Genomic DNA, 12,531 nt, shown 5'->3' with positions numbered 1-12,531 from the left:
TGTATCTTCAAGCTTGTCCGTTACGCCAGGTTTATTCATCTCGCTACGTGAAGAGCAGTATCGACCACCTCTTGAGAATATAATCCTAGCAACCCTGACACGTCTCCTCTTGAGCAAGATGTGTAATTAGATTGATGTCTTCATAGTCCCATGGTAATTCTCAAGTACAGTGACAAGCATGAAGAAATGTGCAGTGTCTGTGAGCGTGGGCTTGGTTGAAGCACTGCGCTTCCACCACAGCATGAAATCAAGAAATGAACAATCATTTTAAGGATCCTTTTATACTGGCTGCTTGGCTGGTGATTTATATGCATGGGATGCCATTTGTGGGAAGTGTAATGAACCAGTTGCGTTAACGGGCATGAGAAAGAAGAAGACCTGGTTAAGGCATGTTTAAAAGGGCACTCTCCCAAATCACAGCTTCTAAGTCGGTAGCTAAGGGATACATGGATGAAACGCATCCGTAAAATTAGACTGAGTTCGAAGAAATGGGGTATCAGAAGTGTATCATTTCTTCAAAGCAAGAAGCTCGTCTCAATGCCGAGAGTCGGTGAGTGATTACGCTATTATGGGGTTGTTATGAGGATTCGGCCTTTGCGTGAATCCTGTTGTTCCTGATACGTCTCCCGTCACCCAAGTACGACAAAGCCACCGCATTGTGCATGACATCGTTTATTAGGGCCAGTCTTGAATGCTATCTTTCGAAAAAGCCGATGCGCAAATCTCACCAGCGCAAATAGTTTATCGTGCCAATTGTTAGTTGTGAGCCCTCTGAAGGATTACCAAGTCTAGCCCTTCTGGGGCTGAGACCTCACGGACTCTCCCCTTCGGACCCCGAAGGCCGAAAGAGTGCCCCGCGTCAGAGACCTCGACATATACTCAAATAAATCCTCAGCGTTTGTTCTGGCATATCTTACATGTCAATCTTTCCTCTTAATATTTCGCGATATACCGCGTTATCGTGACATGCTTTGCACAAAGCCGGCTTAATTATGAGGGTTCTCTGCCTTCACGGGCACGGTACAAGTGCCCAAATATTCAGGGCACAGACTGGTTCGTTCCAGCGCCTTCATGTCTTAATGACAGTCTCTAATATTGCTTTCGCAGCCGCTTTTCGATCCAAGCTCGACAAATCTTGGCAATTTGAATTCGTCGACGCACCTTTTCCTTGCCCCCCGGCGCCAGGCATCGATGTTCTCTTTACCAAGTCCGAGAACTACACGTGGTGGCCCAAGAACTCCGTCCAAGCCATCCGCGCGTCGCACCTCTGGTTAGACGACTACCTCGAAGAACACGGGCCTTATGATGGAGTCTGCGGCTTTTCTCAAGGCTGTCTACTCATCAACAGCTACTTGCTTTACCACGCTAGGGAAACACCAGAGGTGGCTCTGCCATTCCGGTGGGCAGTGTTCCTTTGCGGCGGCGTAGCATTTCCAGTATTAGAGGACCTTGGCCTGCCAATATCGAGGAGAGCACATGAGATCAATGATCTCAGTAGCAAGACCATGAAAGCGAAAGCCTCTGTACTGTATGACATGGCAGCCAACCCGAGCCAGATCCAGCTGGGTGTCGGGCTGTGGGACAATACGGCAGACCTGTTGCACGACCCGAAGGTGATGCCAGATGAGCGGGATTGTTTTGGGCTGGACTTCACTAAGTTTCCGAAGGATTTGCGGATCAGGATTCCTACGGTGCACATCTACGGCGGGAAGGATCCGCGGTGGCCGTCAAGCATACAGCTTGCTTACTTTTGCGATGATAGGAAGATGTACGATCATGGAGGCGGGCACGATGTCCCGAGGTCAAGCGATGTGTCTGTCAAGATTGCAGAGTTGATCAAAACAGTGAATAAAGAGAGCTGAACGACTGTGCCATTTCTTTTTGTTAACGCGGTTCATAAATACTCCTTGATTGATTAGAAAGATATTCGGGGGCCAGAAAGTAAATACATTGAAATAGAATAATGACAAGCAGGCTCGAAATTTTGGCTTGTAGTCGGCTACAGTGTATGATTTCAGGGCACCTTTTGTTGCGTATTGCAGCTCGAAGCAAAATGAAGAACAGCAATGACATTCAATGGACTTGAACCGACAAGTTCACAACGAGAAGAGGGAAATACCATGCGCCATAGCCACTGAGCTAGGTAGCCATGAGTGACCTATACCTAGCCACACGTAGATGGCAGCCAAACGGTCCCGGTCCTCTCGCGCCATCACCCAAGTGGTTGCTCGCTGCTTGGGCGACAGGACACTTCACCGTCCGAATGGCAAAAAGCGAAGTTGATCTGAGATCAACCTTTGTTTTTCCATCGAAATGGGACAACTGCCAATGCTGGTTTTCAGCTACTTCGCTGAGATTCTTGCCATCATTTTGCAGTTATAGCTCTTTAGCAACAGAATGTTGGCGGCTAGGATGTCGAGTGGTGAGCTCGCAACCGTGAGTGAGTTAGGCCGAGATCCTACAGCAAGGGCGACAGCTGCCTACGTCCGCCAAGACTAACACCAGACAGAGGATGCGAAAAGAACAAAAAAATAAAAATAAAAAAATGCGACGCGTATGGTTTGAACGAAGGGATAGATGCACGTTACTATTTGTATTCAGATACTGCTAATTGAACTATCTTCATATGTAAATAGACGGTGAGGCCTGAAGCCCTTTCAGGTTCAGCGGGTGCCATTCCCTAGGGTTAAGACTAAGATGGACTGTGAAGACTTCAGCGTCCGTCAAACATCGACAACAGGAAATGCAAAAAGCGAAGGGACCCACGACAGGCCAGTTTATCCGAAGACTTACTAACAGTATTTGCAGCTACTTCACTGAAAGATTTTGGCCCATCTCGAAATTATAACTCCTGGCGAGAAGCTGGGCACGCTGAGAGCCTACAGCGGAGAAAGAGAGAGGGCTCTAGGCTACAGCGGGCTATGGCTATGCACCTAGACCCCGCAAGTGCTCAATGCACACCAGCAAAAAGAGATTGACATATCTGGATTTGTCTGCACTATCTCGGATTCGAACAGTACCTAGGTTTCTATCCTCGATGTATGATATTGTAATCGTTATTGACGCTGAATCGATACCACTGCACCATAATGCAAAAAGATGAGTTGACCTACACTGGCTCATAAGCCACATCAAGCCACCACCGTGGCCTTTGCCGTGCTTTGGGTTTACAAAAAGCGAAGCCGGAGGGCATCAAGAGAACATTATCCATCTTCAAGAGATGAATTGAACTCCCGGCCCTTGATCTGGGGAGAACTTTTGTCATCTTTTTGCTACTTCGCTGGGAATTTGTTTCGTATTTGGATTGATATCTTCACATGTTGAAGTGCTGTCGATAAAGCAGCTTGAGGCGTTACATCTCTTTGGTAGCCTAGTCGGCTTGGTGAGTCACTAACAACCGCCCCTGTCTTTAGGAGCCTCTGAAGTTTAGGACAAGTTAAATGCACTGCGAACGTTGCGAATTTGAGAAAAGCCTTTCGTATACACAATGGTTCCTGTCTATTTTGATTTCCGACTTCTGTCTACCAAACTAATTCCGTGACTATATAAGCCATGATCGAAGAAAAGAGACCCGAACACCGGACGACGCCGTGCCATTCAAGCCGTGAGGTGAGAAAATCTGAACTGGAACGAAAGAGCCACCAAGCATGCCATGCCTATTTTTTTGGTGATGAATCATCATTCATAACGTTCGTAAAGGCCGTGAGCCAAAGCAGAAACGCCCGCCAACTCCATCGCTCGATAATTGGTAATAACACAAGGAAGAATGAAAAGCCTGTCATATCCCAAGCGTCACATAGATAGATACATTGAAAAGGTCATGAACAAAATAATCGGTCAGCAATCATCTGCGTCTCCTGCCACCACCACCGGCGGCGATGGGGCCGACGACAAAATTGCCGAGAGCAGCTTCCGTGGCCTCGCGCATAGCAGCGTGGCGAATGCCGCCCTTCTTCTTGGGCATCTTCTTGGAGAGGAATGTGTCGACGAGAGCCGCACCCAGTGCTGCAGTCACAACCTTGGCGCCCTTCTGAGATAGCCCACCAGGCCCGTGACTAGCCTTGATCGCAGCCACTGCCCCAGCCTCAAGTGCGCTTGTCGCCGCCGTTCCCCATGGGATTTGCGAGATGGGCCGGGGCTTTGTGCGAACAGACTTGCCAGCGCCCCCGTGGGACACGGCGCGTGTGGTACCGGGGCGCCGACTTTTACTAGTTTTCACGTTGGAGACGCCGCGATTCATGCGCGGGCGAGCTGTGTAAGACGAGCCGGCCCTGAGAGTGCGCGGGCGAGCCGGTGTAGTGTAAGAGGAGCCGGCGTGGTGTGTGCGGGGCCGTGGCCGGCTGCTAGCGGTTGCGCTGGACGAGGTCTGAGGTTTTGCGGCCGAGGAAGACTTGCGGCGATCGGCCGACTCGTGCCGGTCGGAGTAGTGATGGCTGCGGCGGGGTGAAGAGTGCTTCCTGTCATGATCCGCCAGGTCCAGATCACGATGCCTGTCTTCATACTGAGTCGTTTTGCGTTCTGGGCCGTAAAGATTGTACGGGTCATCCTCGGCGGACAAATAGTATTTGTCTTTCGGGTCGTAGTCGGTATCCCACGCATCCGCATCATCCAACTCCGGCTGCTTCACCGTTGACGGTGCGCGGAGCCGCGATCCTGAATGCCGACTGCTCTTGCGATCATAGCCATCATGATCCCGGTATTCTCTTGTGCGACTGGAGCTCACCGGGCGCCTCTGGTAGCCGTTATCGGTCTCGCTGTCGCTGTTGTAGGCGTATCTGGGACTGCGGGAGGTGTGATGTGAAGAATGCATTTCCACAATTAAACTTCGAGGATTGTGACGCTATCCCCGACAAGTGACTAATAGATACGGAGAGAGGCGTGAGAAGGATTAAAGCCAAGACGACGATGTCTCTTGGGGTATGATTTTGACAGTTTCGAATGTCTTAGTTTCGAGCCAAACTTCTCACAACAATCCACCGAGGAGCCGAAAGTGCACATTTCTATATATACGTTGGTTCATGCTACTTCAAAAAAGTCTCCCTCCCTCCTGGCGAAAGAGGGGGCGTCGATACAAAACGCATAACCCACTCGTCACGAATGTCGATCGTCTCCGATGGCTGCACAGGCCATTGGGCCAGGTCGGTGGCGGCGGGGGGTTGCGGTATCTGGCGTGTCTGGGAGTCTGGCTTTTGGAGACGGGCTCGAGACGGGCATGCAGGGACCTATCGCGAGCGCTGTCGAGTGATGTCATCTTGCTGATTTTTCAGCCCGCTCTGTCCTCTCACACCACTGCGCGCTACACGCAACACCCGCATTTCACCCAGCGTGCCAGCGTACGCACTCTCGCCTTCCTCCGGATGTGGTACGGAGAACCTGTTATCGGCTCCGTCCTACCTGTGAGACATGCAGGTCGACGCCATCTCTCGCCTGATACGTCTGCCGTCTCCCGCTTCACCCCGCCGCGGATCCAACAGACGGCACCTTACTGCACGCTCTGGACAGCTCAGGGCCTAGATCTTTCGATGCAAAGTGTCGCCTGAGCTGTTGACATCATTCTACCACGGGAATGGATCGGAGACAGTCTCACTCACTCACTCGGAGCCGCCCTGGAGCCGCTGTCCTGTCCGTGAGGGGATAGTGTAGCACAGAAACGGTCAGAGCTAGGCCATCGTCATCCCTATATGGGGATTCTGATATCGATATCACCAGCCCGCCCCATTTTAGCAATCTTCTCACCCACCGCTTCTTTTACGTCAAGTTGCATCAAGTGCCAAAAGTCAGACGACGAGCGAGCGTTGGCAATTCTAGCACAGACCACTTTCTCGTCGATTCCACGATGAAGTTATTGGCCCTTGCCCTCTGATAGGATGCCCAACAGAGGTCCGATTTTTCAGACTCGTGGATCGGTGCGAGCCGCGGCCTGCCTGTCAGTGAGACCGATGTGTTCGGTGAGGCCTTTCCTCTGGAACCAGAATGACCTGCCCACTTCAAGTGATATTGGCACGTACCTACAACCTGAATTTTGAGCATGTTCCATTTCCCCGGACTCATTTTAAATGTGCACTTTTTGAGGCTCCAAGATGCTAGATCTTTGTATCACCTCAAGGAAGTCTTTCAACCAATTCTACAACAAAATGATCGAACGAGTGGGTCATCTTGCATAATTCGGACTTAATCGCATTTCACTGCAATTTTAGCCTGCTCACAGCGCCTCCCTCAAGCCCTTACCACAGCACTCCCGCTATAACTCTCAAGATATTGTACAGACATTGAAACTGTTAAGCGCTATAGTGAGATTTGATATTTTCTTCCTTTCTTGGTGAATTTACTATTTTCAGAAACTGGTATCAGCACATCACAGGCAAGCACCTTGTATTCCAGATCTTAGGCTCCCCGGTATCAGTGGATGACAATTGAAGCACGTGATTTCCCGATCGCGGTGACGATGAAAGCATCGCGCAAGGAACGAGTCATTTCAATCACCGCTTCTCAAAAGACACGTTAAGGTTGATGAAGGGCATTGCGAGTTCTTCCAATGTAGCCATGTATAGATCCATCGGGCTCGCCTAAAGGCTGGCATATCTTCAGCTTCTCCCTCTCCGATGGACCGACCGGGCCGAAAGAAGCGCTCAGCGCCCCGATCTAGAGCCGGCTGCCTTCCGTGTCGGCGACACCATCGGAAATGCGACGAGCAACGACCCGTGTGTGAACTTTGTCGAAAGAACGGGCGAACGTGTGATTATGGGCTATCCATCAAATGGGGTGGGCGACCATTCCAGAAATCAACCTTCGGCCAATGTCTGTCCGGAGCCCGTTCTCAAATCGGCCGTATTCGGACGGTAGATGAAGCTGCTGAGGATGTCAGTAATACCTCCCGGATCACTCCTCCGTTCATCTACGGAATCATTAGGCCAGTGATTGCAGAGCCAGCAGCCGTTGTCGAACAGGAACATTCGCCGTGGCCGGAAAATCAAACTGGACAAGATTTGCAACAGCAAGGGCTGCTGTCAGCTTCGGAGGATGAGACTACTCATCCGCATGTTGCATTGATGCTGGCCAGAAGAGCGCCAGATATATTTCCTGAACTACCCCCGGCATACAAGTCTCTACTTGACTACTTCACTCATGCCGTGGACTCGTTCTCTTGCGACGAAGTCGTCAAACGAGACTTTTGTTCCACCTTCTTACCCATGGCTTTTGACACATCTCACGTCATGGCGTCTATGCTCAACTTGGCTGCGGTTCATCGGACGAATGCCGGATTATCACAAAATTCGAAACAGCTAGCCCTCTTGCAGGTTGTCTCTGTCGAACAGCTGCGATCCCGGCTCTCCAACACTATTACACCACCATCAGAAGCGGTGATGGCAACAATTTTGATGCTCTGCTATTCCGAAATTGTGGCCGGAGGGAAGAAGGCTCATTCATGGAGACTACACTTAGAAGGCGCTGCCTCGTTATTCAATCGTGACCTATCAGCATGGACGACGTTGTCACCAAATCCTACACGGGCATTCATCGCCCGGTGTTTTGTTTCACTTGTGGCGCTCGCAAATATGTCAGGATGTCCGCCTTCGGAATCTGTGTCGAGACAGGCTCTTTACATGGCTGGTGGTCACAATGAAACTGACTCTATTGACGAGTTCACAGCCTACTCGGCTGACCTTCTACATACCTTTGTTGAGATTGGCGGTCTTCTTCGAGAGCGGGAGTGCATCTCATATCCTAGAGATACGCATGGTTCATCTAGCATGGAGGAAAGATGTTCAGTGCTGATACGAAAATTGAGTACTGCTGCTCGTAGGAGGCATGCGAGAATGGAAGACAGAGTTTTCGCCGTCTTATCACCAGTTCGGAAAGCGGAGTTCATCAATATCAACGAAGCGTATCATCAGGCCGCGTTATTGCACATTCATCAAAGAATTCGACGACTTCCTTCAACATCTTTCGAGATACAGGAAATCGTTCAACGCATATTGGCTCTCATCTCAGGCGTAGAATTTTTGAATGGACCATGTCCTGGCATCGTCCTTCTCTTTCCTCTGTTTTCTGCAGGCTGTGGAGCTGTAAGGCCCACAGACAGACAGCAAGTACGGAGCCTGCTTCATCGAATGGTTAGAATGTATCAAATCGTTGCAGTGCAGCATAGCATCAAGGTATTAGAGGCGTTGTGGTCACATCGGGATGAATATGGAGAGTCTGAGACCAACACTTCCTGGGAGACCTTTATTGGTAAGTCATCATTGTCCTTTGGACTCCACTGTGAATTCTAATACTGGCCCATAGATGGAGATATCGATCTCATCCTGTATTGAGTGCATTTTATTCATCGTTATCTCTGCATATTATCCTACCATCGTAACTAACGACTTCATGTCTTCTGAGATGTCCTCGAACATAGCATCCATCTCCTTTCGCAACTTCTCCTCATCGACAGCCAAGACCTTGAAATCCTTCATTACCAATCTGCCATCAATGATCGAATGCTGAACAGCGGAACCATTACACCCAAACACAAGGTGACTCTCCAGCATCGTCTTGCGTTTTGGCGGATCTTTCAGCAGCGGCGTGAACATCTGATTCTTAGTGAGATCTACAACGATAATGTCGGCCTTCTTCCCGGGGTGGACTGCGCCGGCATCAATACCGAGCGCTTTGCAGCCGTTTTTCGTCGCCATTCGTAGGATGTTCGGAGGTTTCCCCAATGATGCATCTTTGTGTAGGCCGCGTTGGATGAGTGAGCCGAACTTCATCAATTCAAACATGTCAGGGCTGTTCTCGCACTCGAATGCATCAATTCCCATTCCAACATTAACGCCTGCAGCTTGCAGATCTTGTAGTCGTACAATCCCGTTGCCGAGCTTGGCATTTGAGCCTGGGTCGTAAGACACTGAAGTACCTGTCTTCGCAAGTAATGCAATGTCGTTGTCCGTCAGGTGCACACAATGTGCAGCAACAGTGTCTGGGCCTAAGCAGCCGGACTCATAAGCAATCTCGACTGGTGTTTTGCCAAACTTGGCTTGAATATCTTGGACTTCCTGCTCCGACTCGCAGAGATGGATGTGAAGTCCTGTGCCCAGTCTCTTCTTCATCTTTCCCACTTGGGCCATTAGTTCCAGATCTGAGGTGCACATCCATTCATGGCCCACCCATACCCTGACACGTCCCGATTCCCTGTCGTTGTTTTCTTGAAACGATGTCTCGTTATCTTCAATGAGATCAAGCTTGTACTCGGGAAGCGCCACCTCGTTGCTGAGTACGGCTCGAATGCCAATCTTGCTGGCGGCGTCTGCGAGAGATCCTACAAATCGATACATGTCGTTCACCGTAGTAGTTCCGGACTTGATGGCGGTGCAGTAGGAGTGCATCGCCCCCGTGAACGCTCTTTCTTTGTTGAGAGCCCTAACACTCGGGTACCAGACCTCTTCCAAGTACTCCTTTAAAGGAAGCTCATCTCCAAAACCCTAGCCAACCGTTAGACGTTTATCGTCAAATGATTTAGAGAACGTACCTTTGCGACGGAGGTGTGGAAGTGTAGGTCCACAAGACCGGGCATGACCAATTTGTCCGTGCCATCTAAAAGTGTAATGGAGGAGTCGCTTAGTATCTCGTTGCCCGGATTGCCACTATAGACTTTCGATATTCGATCATCTTCAATCTCGACTGTCCCCGGATAATAGAAGCTATCATCATTGTCCAGAGTGAGGATACTCGCGTTGTAGATCACCGTGCGTGTCATGATTGCTATTCAGGGAGGGAAAGTTCTCACGAGTAACCCGAGGTCGCACAAGTGTAAAGGGTGTCAAGTTTGATTTCCATAGAGAATTTATCGCTGCATTGTCGCAACCTATCAATTGCATCGTCAGTGATTGGGCGGTTTCTCGCTTTGGTCTATAATTTCCTATCTGGGATGTGGTCTATACTTTCCTTTTATAGTTTAGTGCGGTCATCAAAGCCAATGATTCCAGTCCCCTCCATCGCCTGATTTCTTATCAACGAGTCACTAAGATCGTCTCCTTTAACATACAAACCCATTATCAAGAAAACTCGCGTCAGAAGTCCTCATCCCAGTGAGACCGAGTCAGGTACGATTTGGTCTCGCAGAATGAAGCGCACCAAAGTCAAGACACTAAGCTGTTAGGAAACTCAACGACTCAGATTTCGCGTAGCAAGGTCGGCGTCAGGGCTGTAAGCCTGGTTCCCGGATGCTTGGCCGCCCCAGTATCGTGTCACTTCAAAAATTCGTAATCCACTATGCCGATGTCTAAAAGAGGTGTAATATGGTCTATAGTTTCCTATTTTGTTTAGTTAGATCGAACCAAGCGGACAGCCTCTACCGAAGGCATATCGGAGGCAAATGCTTGGCCTCTGATACGTTAGATAACATGGCATGCTATGGTGACATTTACAAAATTGTCTTATCCATAATCATTCCGGTAGGTCTTGGTTATCTGCCAGTCTAAAATGTCAAAAGTACAAATATAGGCCTTGTCTTGTGCCTTCTTTGCTTCATCGCTACATGTATTACTCACAGCAGTTCATCGATTCAGTGTCCCAAGCCTTTGAGTCCAGCCATGGCGTCCGAAAAGTCGGCCAACGAGCGCCAAGACACAGTCACGGAGGGCAACTTCAGCGAGTTCAAAAGCAGTAAACTGTCTCGAATTTGGGAGCGAGTACAGCACATTCACGGAGTTGAACAACATGGAAGCGAGCCGGTTGCAGCCGAAGAGCAGACAGATCGTCGCTATATCAACCTGGCCACATTGTGGTTCTCCATGAACTTCAACCTCATCGCGTGAGTGAAGTGCAGACATAGGGATTGCCGTCGCTAGTCATTTGCCTCCAATCATTAACAGTGTATCTCTGTAGGGTCTCAACAGGAATGGCCGGAACGCTGAGCTATGGTCTTGGCCTGCGAGACTGTTCCCTAGTCATTCTTTTCTTTGGATTGCTTACAGCGCTCTCTGCGCCCTATGTTTGTCATCTGGGTGCCCTACTTGGTCTTCGACAAATGATACATGCAAGATACGCATTCGGGTCAGTCTCCCACTCTTGCCCAACATCATGCTCTAGTCACTCACAAACTTGATGCATTGCAGACTATTCGGCACTGCGATCCCTCTCGTCCTAAACATGGCTACCCTTGCCGGGTACGGCATCATCGACTGTATCCTCGGAGGCCAAGCCTTGTCCGCAATCAATCCCAATAAACTATCGATCAACGTGGGCATCGTCATTGTAGCGATCATCAATTTGGTCATCATATTTTTCGGTTCCAAAGTCATCCACCAATTTGATAGATATGCATGGTTTCCAACTCTCGTTGCAATGCTTGTGGCTGTTGGTTGTGGAGGGAAGCACTTGCACAAACAAGTCGATGCACCGGAAGCAACAGCTAGCAGTGTTCTCAGTTTTGCAGCCCTTATTGCCGGGTTCTTCCTCCCCTGGTCTGCGATTGCCAGCGACTTCACGACCTATTTCGATCGTCGATCCAAGAAGTAAGTATACGTTCCAGGATTCCATGTTTGACGAACCACTGACTAAGAACAACAACAGAGCCTCGATCTTTGTGCCCTCTTATATCGGTCTCGTCACTGGGGCCATCCCTTTGATGATCCTTGGCGCAGCAATTGGCGGCGCTGTTCCGAACGTCCCCTCGTGGGAAGAAGGATACAATACCAATAACGTTGGAGGAGTCTTGGGCGCGATGCTCGAGCCATCCGGAGGATTTGGGAAGTTCTTGCTGGTTCTTCTTGCACTGAGCGTTCTTGGGAATGTTGTTGGCTCGATTTACGCTCTCACCCTCAACTTTCAGGCTTTGCTCTTTCTCGTACGCATCCGAATTCCTCGAATTGTCTATACCATCATTGCCACTGCAATCATCATCCCAGTTGCAATCAAGGTGGCGGCTAACTTCTTTGATTCATTGAGCAACTTCCTTGGAATCATTGGCTACTGGCCTGCAGCTTTTGTCGCTGTTATTGTCTTGGAACATCTGGTCTTCCGGAAAGGTAAGGCAGAAAACTATGACCTGACACAATGGGAGACAGCACGAGGGTTACCCACGGGACTTGCTGCTCTAGGCGCTGCTGTGCTTTGCTTTGGCATGGTGATTCCCGGAATGGCCCAAATATGGTATACCGGGCCTATCGCAGTGCACACGGGCGATATCGGGTTTGAGATGGCTTTTGCCCTCACAGCGGCGCTTTATGTACCATTCAGGTTTTTGGAGGTCAAGCTTCTTGATCGCATCTAGTTATCGCGTTTATAAATATGAGACTTATTCACCACGTAGTTCAACACCGAGCTGAGTATACCACTGAAATTCCCATAATTGATGATCACTGGAGGCTAGAGAAACTGATAACACGTTCGTGCGGACGTTTGCCTGTCTTGTTTTTGGCACATGTCTATTGATCGATGAATTTGCTCTCGGCTGAAAAGCGTTCGGCATAGATTCAAAGAACCGCTCATTCCTGCAAAACCTCGAAGTAATGAGAGAAGAGCCTAAGCCCAAGTTACATCTACCAA

At 49.6% G+C, this 12,531-nt stretch overlaps 3 protein-coding genes across 3 annotated transcripts; 1 reads left to right on the top strand and 2 right to left on the bottom strand.

Moving 5' to 3' along the window:
• Positions 1-3,844: 3,844 nt before the first annotated feature.
• UCRPA7_572 (hypothetical protein) lies at positions 3,845-4,240 on the bottom strand (the record flags this gene model as incomplete). The annotated part of the gene is made up of 1 exon (XM_007913166.1): positions 3,845-4,240. The coding sequence occupies one exon, from the start codon at positions 4,238-4,240 to the stop codon at positions 3,845-3,847; it is 396 nt and encodes a 131-aa protein (XP_007911357.1).
• A 4,000-nt stretch (positions 4,241-8,240) lies between these two features.
• Positions 8,241-9,739, bottom strand: UCRPA7_571 (putative n-ethylammeline chlorohydrolase protein; the record flags this gene model as incomplete). Its single annotated transcript, XM_007913165.1, has 3 exons — positions 8,241-8,306; positions 8,355-9,464; positions 9,512-9,739. 3 exons carry the CDS (start codon positions 9,737-9,739, stop codon positions 8,241-8,243), a joined length of 1,404 nt encoding a protein of 467 aa, XP_007911356.1.
• A 1,589-nt stretch (positions 9,740-11,328) lies between these two features.
• On the top strand, positions 11,329-12,256 carry UCRPA7_570 (putative purine-cytosine permease fcy22 protein; the record flags this gene model as incomplete). The annotated part of the gene is made up of 2 exons (XM_007913164.1): positions 11,329-11,498; positions 11,557-12,256. The coding sequence occupies 2 exons, from the start codon at positions 11,329-11,331 to the stop codon at positions 12,254-12,256; spliced, it is 870 nt and encodes a 289-aa protein (XP_007911355.1).
• Between the last annotated feature and the right edge of the window lie 275 nt (positions 12,257-12,531).

This window comes from Phaeoacremonium minimum (assembly GCF_000392275.1).
Source record: "Phaeoacremonium minimum UCRPA7 unplaced genomic scaffold PA7_03_scaffold_39, whole genome shotgun sequence".
NCBI classification, from domain to species: Eukaryota; Fungi; Ascomycota; class Sordariomycetes; order Togniniales; family Togniniaceae; genus Phaeoacremonium; species Phaeoacremonium minimum.
The sequence above is the reverse complement of the archived record's forward strand: the minus strand, read 5'-3'. Positions and strand labels throughout refer to the sequence as shown.